Here is a 25,766-nt window from a genome sequence, read left to right on the forward strand (position 1 = left end):
CCGCTTTCATCCAAGATCGGCCAGATCATCACACGGGCCAGCCACACATGCACTTTGAAAGTGCATTACTGCCAATTCGTTTCCATTACACTTCCATTCGCATGCCCGCCTACATCATACAGTTATCACTTGGCCAGAAAGAAAGCTGCATTACACAAGTAATAGAAGTCTTTACTGCCTCAGCAGAGATGAGACGTGCTACCAATGAGAGAGAGAGAGAGAGAGAGAGAGAGAGTGGCTGTGGGGGGGGGGAGTCCAAATTACAGTAGGAAAGAGAACGGGATTTATTTGAGTAATGAAGGATAGAAATATCTCCATCTCAACATCTGAAAAATTCACAAAAATATCCCAAAACAGCCATTCAAGTACAATTCCTACAAAAACAAACAAATACCCCAAATGACAATTGCTGCCTGGAATTCAAGCTTACCGCTTTTAAATAAGCACAAGCATCTCCAAATATGGTTGATTCTTTTTGTTTTTCACAATTAGGTCTTCTAAGATTGAATAAAATTCAATCTTATTTTGGTGAATGGCAGCCGCAGGCACTCACTTATTCTTGGACAAGGACGCGCTGCACTGCGCCATTATCTTCGATGCCCGAGTGATCGAATCCGTCATGTAGAAATTCTCCACTGCAGTGCCAAAGGCCTCTGTGCTGATCTTTTGGGAGACCTCTGGCTTCAGTTCCAAGGAAATGGTAGCTGGCTCCCTCTCATCTGTGTGCAATAGGTTCGGCGCTACTTGCCGGATGCGGGCCCGAACAGCCCCAAGGGTGTCATAGGGCAGACGGATCCCGGCCACCTCTGATAGGGCCCGGATTATCTTCCAGTCATCCCTTGCATCACCAACAGTAGGAACGGCCGGCATTGACCGTTGGGTGCACCCTTCCGTGTTCACGTAGGTTCCTTCTTTCTCGCTGAAGGCTGACGCAGGGAATATGACGTTGGCACGGTAGACGCCACGGTCACCATGGTGTCCTTGATAGACCACAAATGCATCACCAGGCAGCTTTTCCAAGTCTGTGTCATCAGCACCCATGAGATATAAGAACTTGGCAGACTCGATGCTGTTGGGAGATTCAGGCACAAGGCCAAGGTCAAGGGAGGCCGCTTGGGCAGCATTGAGAAGAAGGACGTTGAGGCCATTCCAGTCAGGCCTCACAACATTTCCTTGCTTGGCTATGGTCTCAACGGCTGCAAAGATGGCATCTTTGTCCTTGCGTTCAAAGATTCCAGCGCCAACAATGATGGCTGGGTTTTTCGCAGCTGAGAGGGCCGAACATAAAGGGTGGCGACCCTCTGCAATCTCTAGTAAGGTTTGTGGGCCCGTGCCAAGATGCTGGTGGTCATAGTTGAAATCAGTTGGAGGGCCGATGTAGGCAACCTTCGCTTTGGTTGCACGAACTGTCTTGTGGATTCTCGCATTCACCATAGGAGCTTCCACTCTTGGCTGTCATTTTGTCAAAGATCCAATAAAATTAGGCAACATAATAACAATCAGCCTGCAGATGCCTGTCAGTGTTGCCTGCCGCACATACCTAACCAAGCAAACAGAACAGAAAACCAAATAAAAGAAAATAGAAGATGGATCTATATGCAAGTTACAAGTAATTCCTAACTAGATGCATCCATGCACCCGATTACTAAAAATCTGCCAACCAGCAATCAAATTGATGGTCCCTACAGGGGATCAGATCAGATTGGTGAGCATCAGATCAGATTATGGACCCCCACAGGATCGGGTTATTCACAAGTGTAACGTCCACTATTCATCCATACACATTCATGGGCTAATCGCAATTTTCAGTTTTCTTTTGCAAGTAATTTGTTTCCTCTCTCTCTCTCTAGGAAGAAACCTGTTAGATTTTAGCTAAGGAGAACTAATCACCGTATCCAGTAGTATGGTACCACCCATTTTTTATGTATTTGAATTTTTCTTTTTCCACTTTAGCCCTTGAACATTTTAGAAAATTTTCAAGAGCAAAATGCTTGTAACAATGGGTTGTAGTTGAGTCAGCTTGTGACCAGTTGTAGGTGATCAGTTCTCTTAATAAGTTCGTTAATGTAGGTGATCAGTTCTCTTAATTAGTAAGTTTGTGAATGTAGGTGATCAGTTCTCTTATTTAATAAGTTCATGAACAAAGGGCTACAAAGACATGACTTGATACATGAATATTTTGATGGATATAGTTTTATGATTAAAGACATCTTTTATGCGAACTTATGATGAGTGAAGATTGTGGAGTGTAATGCCCCCAAAACTGGTGGTATCATGCCCTAGTTCTATCCTTACTAGTAGTGTGATGCCCTAGAAAATTTTCAACAGTCCTTGAAAATTAGGGAACATTACCAAACACCCCTTGTGAACGACTAGGATCAGAAACCCTTCTCTTCATTTAGCTGCCAGAAAAAAACCCTACAAGGACCCCCCAGCCCCCAACATCGAAATCTGTTAATACAGTGCTCTATAATTCCATATTTGCCCATTTCTTGTGCCTAGGCATTATGACTTAAGTGCACAGCTACTGCTCACAACAGTAACCATATTAATTCTACTCTCCCTACAAGTGCAAATGTGTCAGCTTTGCACAAGATCTGGACCATTCATCAGGTGGGCCACATTGCAAATGTGGCATGGCTCAAAACTAATCAGTAGAATGGACCAAAGAATGATGAAAAAGGGACAGGTAACAAAGATTGATCAGCGGCATACATGCAACATACACCTGTGGCCCACTTGATGACAAGGTTGTCCTGGTTTTCACATCACATCACAAACAGTGTCTCATCTGATGAACAGCCCTGATTCTCGCACAAAGACACCCATTCAGCACATGCAGTGAGAGCTGGCATGGCTTCTTTCCTGAGTAGCTCATTGGGGAGAAGAAATTATTAAGGAAATGACGAGTTTCCTTTTTTCAACTTTTGCTATCATGTGGAGTTTATTGGGGAGAATTTCCGCCACAATTACTTCAAAACTGGTACGCAAGTATCAGATTCAAATTCTTTTCAAGTTGGGCTGAATTTCCACCCCTTATTCCATAAATTTTGGTATTAGAGCAATTCTCTCGGGGACTAGAAAATTTCTACGCAAATATGTCTCCCATCTTCAACCCTGACCCTAACGTAAATTATCATTATCCTTCTCCCATGTGGACAATCTTGCTAAAAAGAAATGAAAGCTTCGACCTCTTATGATTGAAGATTCTCTCCTATTGCGTAATTCTCTTTGTATTATCTAAATTTTGCTTAATCTTCAAAAACAAAACCATAAAAATAAATAAAAATAAAAAATAAAACAAGACAAAAATTCTCAGCCCAAACCCTAGTCCCTAATTGAACCACTCCCATCCACAAACTAAACCCCAACCCTTTTCTGCACTGAAACCCTAGCCACACCCCCATCTCCCAATTCCTTGAGCCTAACTTAATCCTGGTCCATAAGTCAGTTCTTAATCCCAGCCCCGATTTCATCCCAATTATAGTCCATCCCTCCCTCCAGAAATTTACTTTGGGAAACATACAAGAGTCCTTTAATAATTGTGTTCTTTTGTACCTTTCTAGTATATAAGCACATTGGGCAAGTGGCATTCGATTCTTTTGACCAAATAAAATGATATTATCTTGATTTTATTATTTATTTATTTATTTCATTATGGGTTCCCCTCCCTCCCTCCCTCCCTCCCTCCCACTAAATTCTTCAAATCTTCCAGAAAACCATGAACTAGAATAGAATAGCATACCCTACCCATAAGAGAGAAAAGGTTCTTCACTTGACTTCACGTGACATAGCTACACCCGGGTTTGACCATGTCAATTATTAAATTAGGGAAGGGGCTTCGATGTATAGAGAGGATCTCACTGTTTAAAACCATAGAAACGATGGGAAACACTATATTCTCTCACATCCAAAACCGTGCATGAGACTTTCATCTTGCATGGCTCCTCCTAACTGATAAAATGATCCCCTTGCCCCAAAATGACTTGGTCCAATAGAAATCCCATGGGCATGTTACCAGAGATTTCTATTGTATCAATTTACCCTGATGCAATTCTTGTTGAAGCATATGCTTAGAGAGTGGGTGCAGGGCAAATGACTTCATAATTGGAACTATCTCAATTCACAGAGTTAGAAGCCTTTGTACAATTTTCTTCTAATCTCAATAAAGCCGCTCAATCTCTCTCTATAAAGACAGAAACAAGGAATTCTTAATAGGGCCAGGCCTTTTACATGTTTTACATGATCATGATTATCATACACGTCGATACGATAATCATACGATTCAATAGTATTCCCACGATAACTGTACGACTATATAAGAAAAGCGACTTGGGTGTAAGATTTGAATCATACACCCATGGTGTCATAGATCATATGGATTCATATCCTGAGTGAATCATATGATTATGATATCAAGGTTCCTAAACAGTTGATACATAATTAAATACGTGCCCATTCAATTACTTGTTCTTGTTGTGAGGTCTATGAGAAGCAGTCATTCCTATGCTCCTTACAGTTTCACGTCCTTTACAACAGTCCTTATCCATGTTCTACCACTCCATACGACAGATATGCATTAATTCTGTTATTTGGAGAGGCCAACTCATCATGGAACATCATACAGCTCTCTAGGATGACGCAGACAAGTTAATCAGATGGTGACAAAGATACTACCACTATTGACAAACACAAATGAATGGCTCCAATCCACCACTGAATTCCACAATAGATATCAGATGGATCTCATGCTGTTTTCACAAATCATAGCAAAATACACTACTATTGCGGAATCTAAACCTCTTGAAAAGGAAAAGCAGTCTGGAGAAAGCGTCTTGATCCAAGACGATGAACACAAAAAATCCATTATTAGATCCAAGATGATGAACACAAAACATCCATTGTTGGATCCATTAATGGGATCCACGTATGGATCAACTGATGAATCCACCGATGGATCAGTTAAGGAATCCACTGATCAACAGATTTGCAGTGTAATCTATAGATGAACTGGTGGCTGGATGGGCAGAGTCAGTGGTTGGATAGGGATTCAAATGAAAAATCAACGAATAGATCGCGGGACATAAAGATGAAAGATGGTTTTTCTTTTTTAATTTCATGAATGGAGAGTTGATGGAAGGATTGGAAATCAGATCTACAAAAAAAAAAAAAAAAAAGGGATAAAAATGATGGGTAAATAAGCAGGAATCAATTAAGGTTGCAGTGAGGCAGATGTGGATAAATCAAAAGTGACATGAAGATTGGAGCAAACAATTGAAGGACTGGGAAGGAAATTGAAGACACAACAGAAGCTTTTGGGTTGCACAAAGTGCAAGGATAAACTGTGGTCAGTGGACTCTAGTAGAAGTTTTACCAAGCTGATGTGTAGGATTACATGATACAGGCCAAAGGCCCACCTGTGTTGAATTTGGATCGCTTTCTTCTATTTTCTGGGGCTGAATTTCTGGGACTACAATTGCTATTTTCGAGAATTTTGGTTGCTGGTTTTGCTGCTTCTCTAAAGATCCTGGGGGGTGATTCTATGAATCTACACATGCTATTTTTAGGCCATTACAATTTGTCTAAATCTTCTAGGTTCATTGTTGATATTTAGAATCCTATTTTGGATGGATTAGACTGATATTAGCTCACATAAGAGTTAAAATCCTAGTGTAAGATTTCATTGAGATTCTAGAGCGTCATTAGGATCCATATAAAGGGTTGTTCTAGGAGTTGGGGATACTGATATTTTAGGAGTTTTGGGAGGTTTAATTTGAGTACTTGCAAGTACTGAAAAGATTCCTTTTCTTTTTCTTTTTTTTTCTTTTTTTTTCTTTTTTTTTTTTGTGAGAGAGAGAGAGAGGGAGAATGGGTAGGCAAGACAAATGGATGCGGCGGATTTGTCACAAACATCAAGGCGGGCCCCACGTGTGGTCAAGGGTTAGGGTCGCACGTCAATCAATAGTTCTTGGGTGGCAAGCCTATTTAGAGAGGTTAGTAGACTTAACTCCACAGGGGCAAAGGTTGCCCATACCATGATGTTTGGGAGAAATCCACCCCATTCATCTGTTTTGCCATCTCATTTTAGGGCATAGGCCAAAAAATGAGGCAGACCCAAAGCTCAAGTGGGCCACACAACAGGACAGTGAGGATTGAACGCCCATCATTGAAACATTCATGGGGCCACAAGAGTTTTGTGAGAAATTCACCTGATCCATCTGTTTTGCCAGCTCATTTTAGGGCATAGGCACAAAAATAAGGCAGATCTAAAGCTCAAGTGGGCCACACGACCGGAAACAGTGGGGATTGAACGCCCACCATTGAAACATTCGTGGGGCTATGCGAACCCAATAACGTTGATGCTTCATATAACAGACCAAGCCTATATAAATATCATGTGGACCCCACCTATCCAAAATAGAGAAATGATCAAGAGAATGCCACTAATGGTTCACAATATGTGTACAATTGTGGGCCACATTATGATCATATTTGCCTGAATTTAGATGCATGCAATCTAAACAATGATGACGGAGAGATGAGCCTTGGTGATCTTACACACGTGTGAGATGTTCCCATGTGTGTGCGAGCATGAGTTGCAACAAATGATCCTAGCCATTTGATTTGTCGACAGATGAAACCATAGAATGATCTAAGGTCACATTTCGATGGGCCCCCACCAAAATGCATAGACCGTGATGTTTCTCCTCAAGCAAAGACGTTCTCTACATGCAATTAGCATGCCGGCTAAAATGGGGGGCAGGACTATGATTTGCCAAACGTAAAACCATGAGATGGGGCAAATCGGTGATATATGTGGTCATCCAGCAGCAGGACTGACTTTTCCGCAGTTAATGGCCCCATTTGCTAAGGATCTGTTAGTGTAAGCGGTTCCAGGACCGTATGTGGAATAGGTAGGCGGGGTTTTGGGAAATGGTTTAAAATAGGAGATTTTTCGGTCCATAGCCCAAAAGGCAGGCGGCCATATGGAAAAATCCCTTATTATTATTATTATTACAACAACAACAACTACTACTACTACTACTATTGCTTTGAATGATAAGTAAATTTTATAAAGAAAGAGCAGCTAAGGAAAGGACAAAGCAACCAAAAGGGAAAAGGTGACAAGAGATCATCCATTCCTAAAAGCTATAAGACCCAACATCCTGGTTGGCACATGTTTTTTTAATTATAGTTTTCTCTTCAATTATCGTACTAAAGATCAGTCAGTTTTATCATAAATTTTATATTTGATCAATGAAGTCAGCATTTTTTCAGTTTTTCTCATGTCTAACCTTAGTTTACAAGATACAACAAAGAAGGCAAATTCTGGCCATTAATATAGTTTCATGCAGTATCTTCTTCCTCCAGGATGATGATTACATAGACTAAAGAATCAATGATCATCCAAATCATTGTGAAGTTTGCCAAATGGGCGCACCTACTTGTAGATGTCAGGTAACATTTTTAAATATGAGGGTCTTCTTCATGATATCATATGTGTGAGGGTTGAAGGACAGGGAACAACATTTTTTTGCACTATTTGTGACAATAGAGCAATTGCTAAATGATGCATCACCTCCAGCACACAATGGAGTAGGTATTTAAGACTTGAATACTGTGAAATGCATCGGCGGTTTGGCTGAGAGGGGAACAGCCTACGGAAGTGGGTCATCACTTGCAAAAATGAGGTTAAGGAAGCTGGATGTTGCCCTTCTACATAAACGTAGAACAGATATTTAGGATTTGGAAAGTGATGGATGGAGCACGAGGTTGGTGCTTTTATGGGAGGTTTGACCTTAGAGATCAAGAATGGTGCCAAAAATTAAGTTTTGGGAAGACATTTGGTGCAATATTTCCAAGCTCTGCCTCGTTGTTTTCCAAGGCCTTATGCATTCCCTTGGACAAGAAAGCGAATATCTCATGTGCATTGTCAAAAAATAACGATTTTCCAGTTTTGTTGTTTGGTTGGTCTTATAAAGTTTTATTTTGGAATAGAGATTTACATTAATTTCTCATGTACTTAAGAAACATGAGAACTTGGATGATCCAAACCATCCAATCAAGGTAACCGAAATAGATGGTCCACTATAATATAAAAATCCAATCATGGATACAAGCCACCCATCATACATCCTAACTTTGATTGCCGTCTCTCTCACAAACCACTTTGAGTGGGTGATTCCAGCCATCCCAATCACTAGGAAAATGGCTGCTCTATATATATATATATATATATATATATAGGCAGGACTTTATGTGGAACAATACAAGAGAGAAGCATAAATTTCATCTTTTGAAATAGGAGGAGGTGTGCAAACCGGTTGACCAAGGAGAAGCAGGCTTTGGGGTCTTTAGAGAAGATGAATCTTGCATTGTTAGGGAAATGGGAATGGAGGTTTGGGGTAGAAGCAGATGCTAGGGGGAGGGAGGTGATAGTTAGGAAATATGGAGTCAATTAAGGGGGGTGTTGGACCAAATCATCATCGCTTTACATGCCTCAATACTTGTGGAAGTCGGTGACAGCTCTAAAGAATCAGGTATGGGAAGGGATAGGTTTTCAGTTGGGGGTGGAAAAAATATTAGATTTTGGGAGGACAAATGGTTGGGGGACTCCAAATTATTTGACGATTTCCCAAGTTTAGCTTCGGATATCAACGAAGGAAGGATTAAGGGTGGCTTGTTGTTTTTCTATGAGAGGAGAGGAAGTAATTTGGGCATCCCCAGTGTAGAAGAAATCTTGTCAATGAAGAAATTGAGGAATTGGTTCGGTTACTCCGAAGTCTAGATAAGGATTCTCCGTCAATAGCAAACATGGACTCGCTTCAATGGTTCAAAGAAAAATTAGGCATCTACTCAGTGAAGTCTCTCTATAGGATGCTAAATGGTGACTTTATAGGTGAAGGGAAATGTCTGACAAATTTTGTATGGGACTATGGCTCTCCGTTAAAGGTGGCAGCTTTTGTTTGGTTAGTGGCGAGCAATAAGGTACTCACTGTTGACAATCTTTGTAAAAGGAATTTCTGTCTTCAGAACGTTTGCCTTCTTTGTTACCAAGATGCAGAATTGATGGATCATCTTTTCAGCCATTGCTCTTTTGTGAGAGAAGTTTGGAATGATTTTTTTCCAGCTTTTTAAAGTGGAATGGCAGCTTCCATGCTTAATAGAATCTTTTCTTTTATCTTGGCACGGTGGTGGAGACGGGAAGGGGGGGACAACAATCTGGAGATTGAGTATGCTAGTGGGAATATGGTGTCTTTAGCGAGGAAGGAACAATCAGTGTTTCAGAAATAGAAAAAGGTCAGATGTAATCGTTTTTAGTAGGGCCAAATTCCAGGTTATGGGATGGGCTCGGCTTCAAATGTTGTGAGCCATTTTCCAGTTTCTTGGCAGTTGCCATAATTGTGTTGTACATTTGTATTTTATGCTTTCAGCAGTTTTAATAATATTGTCAATGTGTGTGTGTGTGTATAAAGTCCAAAAGTCAATTTGATCGGATGATCCCAACCAACTGTCAGAGGCTATAAAATGGATGGTCCATACAGATTATACTAGAAAAGGTTCAGTCTATGATTTGGATTGCCCATGATGTGGTGCCCAATTCCGATTGCCCCTCTTAAAAATCTCTATAGTATGATAATCCAAACCATCCCAAGTAGGAAATGGATTATCCATATTTATTATACTACGAAAACATCTAAGATGCAACAAACAACTTTCCAGGTAGGTTGTTACCTGTCAGGAAATAAAAAATGCTTTCCAGGTAGGTTGTCATTCTGCTTCGCCCACAGCCATTCTGATTTCCTTTAAAGCCTCCTTGTAATGATGTTTGGAAATTTTACCAAAAAATTCCTCAGAAATCCAGATTTTACCCAATAATGCCTACACAAACTGAACTGTGAAGTGATTTTCAGGGAGAAAATCACCTAAACACCGTCATTTTAGTGTTCTTGTTCCTTAAAAAAGTGATGAATCGAAAGTGATTTTTGGGAAGAAAATTAACTAAACACCCTCATTTTAGTTTTCTTTTTCCTTAAAAAGGTGGTAAATTGAGAATTGTGGGGCCCATGAGGTATATGTCTGACATCCAACCCGTCCAACAGATGCACCAAACCAGGGCTACAAGAAGGACAAAAAATCTGGTGTATCCAAAGATGGACCAAACCATAGAAACTAACATACACCACTCAAAAACTTCCAAATAGAGATGTAGGTGGATTTCACATGTTAGATGTATTGGATGTTATACACATACCGCATGGGCTCCACAATTCTCGAATTCACTACCTTTTAAAGAGGAAAAAAAAAAAAAATTAATGAGGGCACTTTGGTACTTTCACCCCTCAAAAAGTATCTCCCTGGAATTTCGTTTCCTCCGAACATTGTTTGGTAAAATGCAAATTTACAAGGAATTTTGCAGTAAAAATCCCATGATGCTTTACCATAAGGATGTCATCATTTTTTTTTTCACACCATATCACCCATATACAAGCAGCACTTTCCATGATTGCAACCAAGCTGTTACAATGAATGGATAACTGCCCACTGAATATCTTCACTAAGCAGCTCCTCATATGGACCTCTTGGTGCAGTGAGGTGCCCCTTGCAGAAAAGTTCGTAAAGCTGTGTTCTTTAGCCAGGTCCGAGGGAATCTCCATCGGACAGTATTTTCTGCGGCAAGACGGGCGTCTTATGTTGTTCCCTTTTTTGGGCAGAACCTCACAGAAGAGGCGATTGGTGAGGTGACCCAGCTTCTGCGCATTCCAACTCGGTGTATATTCCGCATTCAGGGGCGCAGGATTTGGAAGTTGGACCAACACTGTATCTTCCAACACTGTATTTTCGACAGGTTCATTAACAATCTTTTTTTCTTTTCTTTTCTTTTCTCTTTTTTCTTAAAGGCCATTCACATATCTTGCTGGCGACAGTTCTCTAAATGCTGCTGTTTAAGGATTTGGAAGGGTCAGGTTACCCTTAAAATCAGAGCTCTCAGGGGGTTAGCAACTAGCAATAAGATCCTTGTGATGACCTAAAGAACAGAGGGTGGGCCTTGGCCAACAGATGCCAGTGTTTTGCACCATTGAGGAGTCTGTCAGTCACCTGCTATTGCACTGTCCCATAGCATTAGGTATTTGGAGGTCCATCTTATCTAGATTCAAAATGAGGTGGGTCTTCCCCAAGTCTGTGCAGGAGTTATTTTCCTGCTGGGTTTTGTCTGCGTGGGCCCATGCGATAGGGTGCAGTTGAACATGGCAGTCTCTGACATTTTGCCATGGTGTGATGCATATGGCTAGAGTGCAATGCTCGTATGTTCTACATCTTCCTCTGTTGCTCAAGTGGTTTGTCATGTGAGGAGCTGGGCCCTTATTTATCCCTAGTTCAGCAGTTTCTTGGGAATATATTAAAAAGGAAAATAGATAAGTCATGGTTTGTGGGTTAATTCTGCGGAAAGAGGTCGCAACATGGTGCCTGCTCAACTGGGAGTGTATAAACCGATTTTTTTTTTTTTTGAGAGATAACGCATTTCCATTAAAAAACGAAAAGAAAGAGCACACAAGAAAAAAAGAAACAAAAAGTCTGCCGAGGAAGCAGACAGCGACAAAGAAAAGAAAACAGGAAAGGAACACAAACAGAAAAACAGAGCAGCCTCAAAAAACCATAACGACCAAGACAGAGAAGGGCAGAAACAGATGGAACCCAAAAAGAGCTAAGTCCCCAAGAACAGGAGATCGCAATCTTTTAGTTTGTCATCAATGGAGGCCCACTCAATTATGTTGCACTTGGCCCTGCAAGCAACCACCTGAGCCGAACTGGAAAAACCTGTAAAGCATCTCCCGTTTCTTTCTTCCCAAACTGACCACCAGATTGCTAGAATAGCCACGAGTAATATAGTTGCCACATTCAATATAGTTGCCACATTCCACCCCATTCCACGTACAGAGCAGCATATCGACCGAATTGGGAAAAACCCAAGACATGTTGAAACGCGAAAGGAGATCCGACCAGATTTCTGAGATGAAGGGGCAGTGAAGCAACAGATGGTCGAGAGATTCCTCGTCCCGCATACAACATAGGCAGATGTTTGTTAAAGCCATACCTCTTTTCCTGAGGTTCTCAACAGTAAGAATCTTCTTTTTACAGACGAGCCAAGCAAAAGCCGACAACTTAGGAGGCATGGGGTATTTCCAGCAAAAATGAAGAGTATCCTCAGCAGTGGCAGAATTGCTATTGATAAGAAAATTGTACAGGGATTGAACTGAGAAGATGCTGGATTTTTCTAAATTCCAAACAATGGAGTCCTTTTCAGAAAGCACCGGGACAGAAGCATGGATGTATAGCATCATCTCTGAATACTCATCGATTTCCCAGTCGTTCAAATTGCTATGGCATTTAATATTCCAAACAGGTTTACCTTCAGTGATAGTGCAACTGTTAGCTACCAAAATATCTCTGACAGGCGAGAGGCTGAAAATATGAGGGAACTTGTCTTTCAGCGGCTGACTTCCTAACCAAGGATCCAACCAGAAACGGATTCTCTTCCCATTACCCAACGCGAAACCGATATTAGTAATAACGGTCTTTTTCATTTTCGATATGCCTTTCCAAATGCTTGAAGCAGTACCCGTGGCTCCGTCTTTAGTCCACCAACCATTTTGCGAACTGTCGTATTTGCCCTTGATAATACGATTCCACATATTCCCGCTTTCTGATCCAAGTCTCCATATCCACTTACCAAGGAGAGCTTGATTCATAACTTTTAGATCTTTGATCCCAGCCCCTCCCATACAAGTCTGGCTGCACACTTCCTTGATGGCTTTTCAATTGGAAATCAAAGGCCAGGCGGAATAGATGGGCTGATTCGTGACTCTAGAGGGTGGTATGCAACTATGTTTAGTGGCCCAATCAGAATCACTGATTCTAACGAAGCTGAGCCTATCACCTATGATTGCACAAAGCGTGAAGCTGAGCAACAACAAATACAAGTGCAGGAGCAGGAGCAGGAGCAGGGAAGCATTTGTTTCAATTGTAAAAAGGTATAGACGGGCAGGAAGCAGGAGCAGAAATATGTACTAGCGTCCTAAGCACAATTCTAAGCAGGAGCGCCACATAGTTAGAAGGATCCTGCAACTAAGCTACGGCCCTTCTTCAAGTGTTAAAGACAGGTCTGTTTCAGGCTCCTTCCGCCTACAGTCAAAGGAGATCCATCAAATGCAATCTCTTGGGCTGATGGCAGTGCATATCCATGAAGACTTGCAGATGCAGATATTATCAAAGCAGCTCAGAGATATTAGCGGATAGATCAGCGTTTCATTTAAGGCTAGTCTAGGGATGCCAATTCTGAGGCAGACTCTTGCTAAGCAGGGTGCAGGTGTGTAGAGTTGACTGTGGTTAGCCTGTGCTAAGATGCAGTATTGACCAGGCTGTGGTGTTTGGGCTGTGTGCTTTGGCAGGTGCCCTTTTCTCTTTGCTTTAGTGGTGTATTTCAATGGGCATGTTTCTTTTGATCCTCCCCCCCCCCCCCTTCCTCCTTCTTCTTCTTCTTCTTTTGATAAAATGACATATCTTGCTAAAAGATACATGGTGTGTGAAGTGCAAAAGGCGAAGAACAGACTTCTTGAGCCACCTTGAAAAACTACAAGCAAAAATAAATCTTCGCGTATTTCCTATTCAGACCAGCACACCAAAAAAAAAAAAAAAAAAAATCTATCGTCCAACAAACCTACGGGGTTGTTTGGCACTATGGATTGGAGGGGGTTTCCAATCCCCTTGGTTGTTTGGCAGCATAAAGTAACTGGGGGTTTCAAATCCAAGGGGTTTCTAATCCCCTCTTTGAGGGGGTTTGCAATCCATGGTGAGAGCTTGGATTACACCTAAAATCATTTCAATAGTTGCAGGTGTAACATGTGTGTCACCGTACACTATCATTCTATTGGGCACATGGCCCACAATGATGATCAACACCGTCCAAACATTGTCCATATTAATCAACGATTAAAAATCGTTGGTTAGTCACTCAGACATGATCTTGTGCTTGCGGTCCATCCGAGACTTGGAATTTCATCATTTTCAAGCAAAGCATATATTTCAGTGAGCTTATCACAACCATAGTGTCAAAAATTATATATCTCACTAATTAGGGATATTAAAGTTGATTTAGTAATTAAATTCAAACCCCTATAAATATACCATGCATGGGTATTTTTGAATTAAAGTTGATTCACACTCCAAGGTGCCAAACACACTAGGAGGATTGCCAATCCAGGAGGCTTCCAATCCTGGGGGTTCCGAATCTAGGGGGTTCCAAATCCACGCTCCCAAACAAGCCCTACATGTTTGACCAGAACATCCTGATAACCAAGCCCTATTGAATCACCATGTGCTTAGCCACCAAATCCTACAACATAATAATGGAAACCATCAACTCACATGAAATGAATGTTGTCCCAACAAAAAGCAAATGAGGAAGGGCTTATTGATGATTTCAAGATTGGAAATTCAAGGATTATATAGTTTGTGGACGATGCTCTTCTCCTCCGCAAACCATCTCATGAGCATGCCCTCAATCTCAAAGTTATCCTAAGATGGTGTGAAGCTGCCAATGGGCAGTAGATCAGTTGACACGAGTCTGATGTTCTTGGGGTTAGAACGGATGAGTCATTGGGCATCGATATTGCTACTTTTCCAGCATGTACAGCTGGTTATATAATGCAGGGGCATTTTCACACCAGGCTCGGGTAGGGTGACTTGTGGAATCCAAGGGCACACTCAAGGTGGGTGGCCTGCATAACCCATGGATTTTGGGGCCATGTGAGGTGGGTGGCTCGTGTTAGGCGGAACCCATGGATTTGGAGCCCACAAGAGGGCGGAGCCCATGGACTTGGGGCCCATGAGGAGGGTTCGGCCGAGGACCTTACCCATGGATTTGGGGCTTGGGCAATAAGATAAAAGGATTAATTCGCTATGCTCTAACAGTTCGAGCTTTTAGAGCAAGTGGTTAATTGTCCTGCATCAAATTGGTATCAGAGCGGGAGGTCTCGTGTTCGAGACTCCTCACCGAGGGTGATTCATGCGGGGGCATTTTCACACCGGGCTCGAGTGGGCTGGCCTATGGGATTCATGGGCACACTCGGGGTGAGTGGCCCACATAACCCATGGATTTAGGGCCCGTGTGAGGCGAGTGGCTCGTGTTAGGCAGAACCCATGGATTTGGGGCCCACGAGAGGGCAGAACCCATGGACTTGGGGCCCACGAAGAGGATTGCTGAGGACCTAACCTATGGATTTGGGGCCTGGGCTATGAGATAAAGGGATTAATTCGCCATACTCTAACAGTGAGCTTTTAGAGCAAAAGGTTATTTGTCCTGCATCATTCTATCAATTCACCAGTTTGGACCTTCAATTCTATATCAGCAAATTGAGCAAATGACTTTGGAATCCAATGACTAAGACAATGGACAGAAGACTAACCACCTAGCAAAGTTAGCATCTTCCTCTGGGCAAAGATTGGCCCTCATGAAGTCCACCTTCAGCAACAATGTCAGTCTACTTCACCTTCATGTCTCTGTTTCATTGCCCAGCTAGCATTATTTATAAAAAGGAGAAGATTCAGAAGCACTTTCTGTGATGAAGGACAAGAACGAAAATATCATCCAGTTAACTGGAATGAGGTTGGTAAATCAAAGTATCAGGGGTCCTAGGAATCAGAAGATTGAAACCTATGAATTTGGCGCTTTTGGGTAAATGGTTGTGGCCTTTCCCAGTGATGGTGACTGCCTTCGGAAATAGGTAACTAATGACAAGTATGGTTCTAGTAACCATGGGTGGGAAATCCATATCAGGTCCCCAAAATCTATCTTGGGAGTTTGAAAATCAATCCAAAAAATGTTTTCATACATCTTGGAAGGTATCAGATACAAGACTAGCACTAGCGCCTCTATTCACTTTTGGGAGGATGCTTGGCGTATGAGACCAGAATCCCCATATTTCCATTATTTTCAGCATCTTTACATGTTAGCAGCTGTGAAGGGTATCATGGCCAATAGATGTTTCTACAAAGATGGTGGCAGCACGATAGCGAAATCCCTCTCTTGATGGACCTTCTTGCCATTTTGGGAGATGTCTGCATAACCTTGGCAGGTAGGGATAAGAAGATTTGGATATGGGAATCTCTCGGTTTATTCTCTGTTCACTCTTTATAGGCACATTATTAGGGATAGCTGGCAGGATACTCCTACTTGATCTCTATGGAAGGTTTTGTATACCGAGAGTTGAGGCCTTTTAATGGATGGTGGGTCACAATAAAATTCTTGCTCTAGGCTACCTTCAAACTAGGAGAATAATTATTTTCAACACTTGTTTCATGTGTATTCAGACGGAGGAGATTATGGGCCTCTTCAAGGCAGCTTGGACAATACCAAGCATGGTTGCAAGACTGTTGGAAGCTTGGGACATTGGCTTCAGATATAAGAGGGAAAATTTTGTGACGGTTGGCACTCCCAGCCATCTAGTGATCGCTATGGCAAGAAACAAATAATTGGACATTTAGTAACCACTTGGAAAGTCTGTCTAGGACTCTAGGATTTGCGATGGAGTTAGAGAGAAGATACTATCATGGGCAATGTCAGATAATGACATGCCTGGCAATTCTTCAAATGGTAAGTGGAAGCTGGATGAAATCATGGGCTTCAGATATACGAAGAGGCTTGCTGAAAGTTATTAGTAACAGGTGTTCCCACTCTTCGATCTGACCCGTGTGGTAGCTTCCTTCAACTGGTAAGGGGAAGCTCAATTTTGATGGGAGCTCCAAAGGTAACCCGCCTACTGGCAGTTGGGGTGTTGTTCGAGATAACGAGGTAGTGTGTTGTGCTTTTGTTGGCCGAATTGGGACTGTAGATTCGTCTAAGTCCAAGGCATGGGCTCTATAGCAAAGGATAAAGGAAGTTGTATAGCAAGGGATTAAGGAACTGGTCATCTTAGCAGGCATGAACACCATCATTGAAGGTGACTCAGCTAATGTAATTAGATTGATGAAGTCTTTGGACGATTTCCCATGGTGATTGTCGTGGTGGATGGATGGATTGATGAAATCAAACAGATGAAGGAAACTATCTCAGTAGTTTCTTTTATGCAAATATTTGCAGAGAGCTTAATGATGCAGCTGATGATCATGCTAAGAAGGGAATAGATATCCAAAGTTTCACTTTCAGAGACTCCCTTCCCCTCTAGTAGTTATCTATCCCTTTCTTCTAATAATAAATAACTCTTAGTCTTCGAAAAAAAAAAAAAACCGCACACACACATTTCTAGGATTTTTGTGAAGGAATGGATATCCCTATGTTCAATGACCTAGGTCATGCAACAAGCCGAAAGTCAAATTTCGTTGTAACATGTATACCTTTGGATTATGATCACAAAAATATCTCTAAAGTTTATTGACAAACAGTACATACCAGCAGAACAACAAAGATGCATACCATGAATAAATTTTCAAAGCAGGAGCTAATTACTGCATCTAAACACAAACGTATCATGTTGTAGGATATTCCTAAACAGTTGGATGTAATCGAAGGATTAAGAGTTGGATGTGACAACAGGAAAACAGAAAAGATGTCAGTATGATACCTGGGTACCAATCAAAAGGAAAACATCTGCCTTCTCGAGACCTGCAATAGTAGTATTCAAAAGGTAACTTGAACGGAAATCGGCTTGAGGATGCATGCCGTTCCCTTCACACCACACATTATTCGACCCCATTTTGTTCAAGAAATCTTTTAGTGCCATCATAGATTCAGCGTCGGACAGCTGACCAGCAACTCCAACAATTTCCTCAGGTTTAACTTGATTCACAACCTCCGCAACCACAGCAAGGGCGTCACGCCAGCTAACAGCCTTAAATCGTCCATCAGGACCTCGAATCATTGGGTCATTTAACCTCTGTCTCTTGAGGCCGTCATAAAAGAAACGTGTTTTGTCTGATATCCACTCCTCGTTAATCTCCTGCAAAGATCAGGACAAGCATAGTGAGGAAATAACCTTATCTGAATCTTTTTATTAATAAGAAATTTGATTGAAAGGTAGCCCAAAGGATAAATACCAAGGTGTTCCAAAACGGTTATGTAACGGCTGTTAACATTAGCGACGGTAACCATTATGCATTACGGGATTGAAATGGCCATTACAGAAAAATTGACCCGTAACATCCCATTACAGGCCCAAATAGGTTTTTCCAAAAAAAAATTTGTAACAGCCCGTATCATAACGGTAACGGCAGTGGCCATTATGGCCACTGTTACCGTTATGGAATACCTTGGTAAATACGCCCTAACGTCAGCCAAAGGGGAAAATTTTCAGTTCCAGATATTAACAGATTAGTTGGATCTAGCAGCACCATGAAAGTTCACAAGCAAAATCTGCAGGGTCGCTTCTATGATTTCCATGTCACAGTATCATATTTCATAATGACAGTTCAAGGTAATGAAAATTGTAACTGCATCTGCTCGAAATAGAACAATGGGCTCTGAAAGTTGAGAAATATGATCATGTAATAAGAACCATAATCACTTCAAGAAGTCCACGACTAAACCTAGAGAAAAATAATAATAAACAGCACCCAAAGAGGCCGACATCTACATAACCCACCATGAACATGCCAAATGCCAACCCCTTCCATATCCTACTATCCTCCACCTTGAAGCAAGTCTCAAAAAGTAACCCCCATTAATTATTCATAGGCAATTTCTACATCCTTCAATTTCTTGCTAAACAAAACATTGCACAATTATCTGGTTATCTTCAATTTAATGTCTCCTTTGTCATTCCAGTAAATCTGTGAACTCTCGTACTGAGTTTAATTCAAATTTGATAGAATTTGACCCTAGAACAAGGTTTAATATGCTCTCAAATTAAAAACATCTATTTGATCATCAAAGCAAGCCTCAAACCAGAATGCATGGGGAATTTCAATGTTAGCCTATTGATAAAAGAATGAAAATAGACCTGTAAATTAAAAACATCTTTTTGATCATCAAAGCAAGCCTCAAACCAAAATGCATGGGGAATTTCAACGTCAGCCTATTGATAAAAGAATGAAAATAGACCTGTAAAAATAAGCTAAATATAATAAAATTCTACCACATACATCCCTCCAAAACCATTATGGGCTGAACTCCACTCCTGAGAAAGCATGCAACTAAACCAAACATATCTTTTTTATAGGTGAGAATGTGTCATTTATACCAAAATATTGCTCACTGCATGAAGCGTGAAGTGAAGCAGTCACATATTCAGATGCCGGAGAAGGAAGCGTCTGTCTTAAAATGTTGGCGAGTATAAACAGCCAAGATTGCAGAGGTGGGAGTGTGACTCCAAAGAATGCTTTGAAATGGGAGCAGCTCCTAGTTAGAAGGATCGTGAAACTAAGTTTGGCAATAAAAAGAACTTTTTTGTTGACACCTGCAAGAACTGCATATTCAACGACTGAATTTGCACCAAAATATGAACTATTGATGGAGAAATCCTAACCTGCACCTAAAAATATGAAACCTCCAAAAATGAAAAACAGGTCGCATATCAACCACTTCCTTTCAAAAGGCATGCCAACACCAACATTATATAAAATAACTATTGCATGGGAAAGGCAGGAACACCCTTTAAAAGGAATAGAGCTTGGTCCAAAGGGAAAGAAAGCAAAGCAACTAGACCCAAGATTCAAAAAGTCCTTTCCCATGGCACTGCACATGTCGATTCAGCTCACTTGTATAGCTTCTCACTCATATTTAATTTATAAAGCATACCCATAACGACATGAAAGAATGGTGGTCCCAGAACTGCAGCAATTTTCTCTTCCTTGATCAATGAAATTCAACAATTGATAGAAGAGATTAAATTGTGAGATACAAACAAGCAAGCAAATCTTAAGGGAAAGAAGTAAGTTGACATGGGAAAAAAAAAAAAAGGAAAGAAAAATATAGCGTGGAAATGCTGGCAAAAGAAGTTAACCTCATTCAACCGTGGAAGGATGCGCATAACTTCTGGACCCCGACTATCAATTCTTATGTTTGATCCAACAGCATCCGTAACATCAATGGTCTCCGTACCCTTCAACTCCCAGTTTCTTGCTTTGAATGCAAAAGGTTTTGATGTGAGAGCTCCGACGGGACAGATATCGATCACATTTCCAGAAAGTTCACTTGTCATAAGTTTCTCAACATATGTGCCAATTTCCTCTCCACTGCCACGACCTAACATTCCAAGGTCCTGCACCCCAGCAACCTCAGTAGCAAACCTGACACACCTGTTGAAGGAAACATCTGCTTCTTGTTAAACGCTCAGGTAAGCATCACATTATCCAGCAACAAATATGGAACTGCTGCTATTCTACTCATAACTAAGCAAATCTTTTATACAGTACACTGTTAGTTCAGTAACCCCACTTAAAAGATAAGTCCAAATCCACATTCAGATTTTGATCTCTTACCAGTCTCTCAGATAAGTCCAGATCGACGTTCAGATTTCTCCAGTTTCAACGTCTCTTGGGTCATGCTGAGTTCTATTGGCGACTTGCTAATGGCCTGGCATAGTACGGAAGTAGGAAAGGAAAAGAAGGCCTCATGGTTGCTTTGTTTGTTGGTGGGTCTTTGGGTGATTTGGGAGAAGAGAAACGGAAGGTGCTTCCGTAATGTTAGCCACAACTATATGAGCATATCGCAGGGAGGATTTGAGATTTAGTTCTAGAATGGGGCTGCTGTAATAGTGGGGAGAAAATGTGCTTTTTGCCTATGTAATTTGGTGGATAGGTTAGTTCTTGTCATGTCATTGTATTCTTTCTCGCCTTTCTAGTGCTTTTTTGATAAAAATATCATCATCTTTCCAAAAAAAAAAAAGATAATTAAGCAGAAAGATCATGACAATTTGACTGATGGTCACAGGGAAAATAAATACCCAACCTTCAAAAATAGAAGAGAATGAGAACAACTAAATACCCAACCCTCAACCTCGTCCTAGCAACAAAGCCTCATGAACCTAGCAAACCATTCTAAAAGTGGACAGTATATTCATGGAAGGAATGAATATGGAATCGGAAATAGGGCAAAATCTTTTTATTAAGAATCTCTGGTGTGTTGATACCTCCTCGCATCACCTCTTTGGAATTACAGTTAATTGTTGCTTTACAGGGGAGGGAAAGAGGTGACTTGAAAATATCAAATTATCAATTTAGAAGGAATCTCTACAACGACGAGTTCGAGTCTTTCACGCACCTTCTCACTATTCTAGAGGAAGTGTTTATACCGTGCTCAAGAGAGGCTGGTTGGAAGTTATTGGAAATTAAAATCCAACTTCTCCAATTGATCGATCAATAGCATGAAAATAAGGAACTGAAGATAATAGAGATAACTATGTGGAATCGCTTTTACAATGAACCCCAAGGAGTCACATGAATGGGGGTCAAGAAGAATCACTCTTCTAGGGTTTTAAAATATAGGTTTGAGTTGTTCTATATATATGTGTGTGTGTGTGTGTGTGTGTGTGAGTCCCACTATACTAGCATGTGCTGAATTGTGGACTATTTTTTAGTAGACATGGGTCCTAAATATCATAGATTATATTTTAAAAAAAATTTGTAGACTTTGGAGATGTGATGTAGCCATTGTTATCAAATGCGATCGTATATCGCATACTGTGGATTGAATCGCATATGCCATCATCATGGCATATGCGATCCTGGCAAGCATGCCATGGCATACTTTTATATGCAATAAATATGCGATCGCATACTGCATATGCGATCGCATATTTCCTAATAATCAGAGTGGAAGCAATTTTTTTATTTTTTATTTTTTCAATTTGGAGAACTTTTGCCTATAAATAGGCACTCATATCCCCTCCGTTTTCACTATTCTCTACTCCAAAGCTCTAAATTTATTACTCTCTCTCTCTCTTACTCTAATCTCTCTACAATTACTTCAAGTATGTTTATTTTTTGTATTTTATAAGTTGTGCTTGCTTTTTGTAAATTAAGCTATAAGTTATAACTTGTAAGTTGTTTCAAGTTATCCATTTATCAGTAAAATTTCTTTGCTCGAAGTTTTTAATAATTAGTTCTCTTTTAATGTAGCTTGATTGTTTTGTTAAAATTTATATAATATAATATAAGTAATTAAATATATAACTTAATGAAACACTCAAACTATAATGAAATAAGTAAAATAACTCAATCCAATCATGTGTACTAATTAGGCAAGTTTTTTCTTTTTTTTTAGATTTTTTCATTTTTAAATTTTTTTTTCATTTTTAAATTTTTTATTATTTTATAAAAAATATGCCATGGCATATGCGATTGTGCGATTGCATATGCGAACAACATATGCTGATCGCATACAATGGCATATGCGATTTGACAACATTGGATGTAGCAGATATGGTTGAAGATTTTGGAGTTATTTTGTAGATTTGTTTTTACTATTGTAGGCCAAATCTTTGGGGTTGTTGTTATCTTAAATAAATTAGGTTGATTTTAAATCAATCTAATAGTTTGGAAATCTTCATCAAGTATTCATGGACGAAAAAGCAAACAGTTTCGCAAATATTATTTTCAATAATAATTACTATTCTGCTACAGTAACATGAACAGTGGTCGGTGCTACAATGTTTTGCTGACACAAACGGCAAATGGTAACAGCATTTTTGTTTCTGGAAGGTCATTCGGATGCAACAGTCTTGATTTGGGCTGAGTCGACTGGGTTGGCCTATATGATTCGTCAATCACTGTCACTTTTGCTGGAGTTATCAAAGATGGTGACAAAGGGCAGAGACTGGGGTTCAATATAACCGAGGTTGTTTCTTTCAAAGAAATTGAGCAGACAGTCAATCAGTAGAATCTTGATCAAGAGAACAATAGGGATCTACGAAGGGCCATGTAAGAACTTCAGCAAGAATGTCTGTGATCGTTTTGCCATTAACATGACAATCCATGAGTCCGAATAAAAGTAGCTTTACCTTGCCATGTTGACGTGGCTCCATGCTTGGATGTCGCAGAACATTAAGAATGGCACCAATGGTGTATGCTTCTATAAGATACCAGAGTTGGCAAACTGCTTCCTTGGGAAAGTAATACAGGTTTTAGATGGATGATGGTGTGAGAAAATGGTAGGTGGGGTGAGGTAGCCTATGGAAGACTGGGTCATTTTGGACTAGATAGATTTCAAGGTATCGTTGGAAATTATAAACACTTCTTTTTTGCTTGAGTATGAAAATTATCATGGTTTTGATCATATCAAATCAATGAGGTTTCGATACATGAATAACAAGAATCAACGAATACTACACTCACAAGAATTTAGAATAGAGAGAAATAAACAACTTTATTAAAACTGGAACTTCTTCTCTTACAAACATTTAAGAAAACTTAGAAAAATCAGAATATCTGGAATGCCACACTTCCTACACCACCCAAAAGACAAAACCCATGAATACTTAATGAAGGTCTCCCAACTAATAGAATGATTTCAAATCAACCTTTTTTAAGACAAATAAACCTAATTTATTTAAGATAACAACAACTCCAAAGATTTAGACACCCCCCATTTCCAAAAATAGTAAATGTGATCTATGACATTTAAGCCCCAAAGCTAGCAACAAACAGCCCACAATTCAGTACATGGTGGGCTCTACAGTGGGCCTCGGGCCTACATCCAAAATCCCACTACAAGAAATAAGAAAAGTGTAGGTCTTGAACCGGAAGTCAAATCCTAACCATCAGCACCTCAATAAATATAGGTCAACATGATTGCAACCATAAAAACATTCCTAAAAAGTCATAGATCGATCTGGTGTCTCAACCATTTCAGAGGTTTAAAAAATCCACAACTAAGTTTGAACAGAATATCCATCCTTTAGTCTCTTACAAAGAGTGTATATATATATATATATAAAAGACCCATTTTAAAAGATTCTTCAAGCCAGCAATTTAAAAAAATAAAACAAAAGGCAAAAATTAAGAAAATAAAAAAGAGAGAACAAGTATAACTTGAGTAGTAAATCAAAAGTTGAACCATAAATCATAGGATTCAAAATCATAAAATTGCAGGGTTCTTCCAAAAAGGGATTCAACATGAGATTCAAATTGTTTTGCCCAAGATTCGACTTAAAATCATAAATTGAAAATCATAGAGTTTTGACAACCATGTGCAGAGCAAAAAAATAACGGAACTATAGAAGTGCTAAAAAATTTCTTCCGTTGTATACAGTACTCTTTGTGCCAACTCCAAATTCACTGTGTTTTAACTCTTAGCAGTTGCAATCATCTAAATAACCGTCAAGGACTAATAATGAAGCCAAGCTGCACACATAGGAAAATCAGTATCCTTCAGCATGTAATAGTAAGCCAACACTCTGCCAACAGGGGTAATTTGGGAACATGAGATTGCAATGAGAGGGGTCTACATGGGCCCTTGACCAATCATTGTGAGCATACGAAGGATTTTCCTATCCAGGCAACTAGACATTGATCCAAGAAGACACAAACGGAGAAGAAGATTCAAGCAAAATATTTCAGCGGGACCAAAGTATCCATTACAGGTACACAATTACATATAGCAAATTATAGTCCTGCTCATCAACAGACGGACCATGGGCTGGCAAGTAGGATTGCATGCATACAGGCCCATGGTCCAGTGATTGAACCCATTGATCTGATAGGCCTCACCATGGGTGAGAAATGAAGCCAACGTCTTCCAGATAGGGTGATCCTCAGCCTTCAATCAATGCCCTCTAAATACAAGGGTCCACATGCAATGGAACGTTGTCAAACAATCGAACAGTTGGTCGCACCATGTTTGCTGATGAGCAGGACCATGCAATTCATCGATACATGTAGACAGATTCATAAAATGACGACAAAAGAAAAGAAAATGGATGTGCAATTCTGACCTTGTGCATTGGATACAACGAGTCATAACCGTCTTCACCAATGGCCCCAGATTCTTATCCACAACCGACCTCTTCATCTCTGTAAACCTCCCACGGTCCGATCCGAATGCCATTGACTGGTCCTGCAGATCGCACTCCCCGCCCTGATCGCATATTGGGCAATCCAGTGGATGGTTCATCAATAGGAACTCCATCACACCTTCCCTCGCCTTCTTAGCTATTGGCGTATCAGTCTTGATTTTCATGCCTAAAAAACCCCAGATTTTAAAATTCTAAAAATTTTCAAAAAAAAAAAACGGAACTTTTGGAAATTGAAAGAGTAGGCAGGCCACGGACCGGGAAGTGCGGGCATGGCGCAGGACGCGACAGGCTTGGGGGATTTCTCAACCTCAACGAGGCACATGCGGCAGTTGCCGGCAATGGAGAGGCGGGAGTGGTAGCAGAAGCGGGGGATGTCGACGCCGGCGACCTCGCAGGCCTGAAGGACGGTGAAGCCCTTGGGGATCTTGACGGGGAATCCATCGACGGTGACCTCGATGGCATCGTCAGGGGTCGGTAAGTGGAACCGAGCGCCGGCGACGGGGGGCTTGGGCGGCGGTGGGAGAGGGGCGGGATCTGCGGCCTCTGCGGCGGAGGAATCTGGGATTTGGAGGTCGGGGGTGGAGGAGATGGAGCGGAGGAAGATAGAGTTAGGGTTTTGGAAAGAGAAGATTCTAGAAGATGAGTAGAGGGTTTTGGAAGCTCGGAGAGCTCGAAGGCCGAAACCCATTATCTCTCTCTCTCTCTCTCTCCGAAGGGATGGAAATGGGAGAGTGAGCTTTGGAAGGTGGGTGTGCTTTT

At 40.8% G+C, this 25,766-nt stretch overlaps 1 protein-coding gene across 1 annotated transcript; it reads right to left on the minus strand.

The window, feature by feature from the left end:
* Positions 1 to 260: 260 nt before the first annotated feature.
* On the minus strand, positions 261 to 25,766 carry LOC131227607 (NADH dehydrogenase [ubiquinone] iron-sulfur protein 1, mitochondrial). Its single transcript, XM_058223410.1, has 5 exons — positions 25,263 to 25,766; positions 24,927 to 25,173; positions 19,998 to 20,292; positions 17,622 to 17,996; positions 261 to 1,452 (listed from the first exon to the last, which is right to left on the minus strand). The coding sequence occupies exons 1-5, from the start codon at positions 25,693 to 25,695 to the stop codon at positions 550 to 552; spliced, it is 2,253 nt and encodes a 750-aa protein (XP_058079393.1). The 5' UTR covers positions 25,696 to 25,766; the 3' UTR covers positions 261 to 549.

The sequence above is a fragment of the Magnolia sinica genome, chromosome 15 (genome assembly GCF_029962835.1).
Source record: "Magnolia sinica isolate HGM2019 chromosome 15, MsV1, whole genome shotgun sequence".
NCBI classification, from domain to species: Eukaryota; Viridiplantae; Streptophyta; class Magnoliopsida; order Magnoliales; family Magnoliaceae; genus Magnolia; species Magnolia sinica.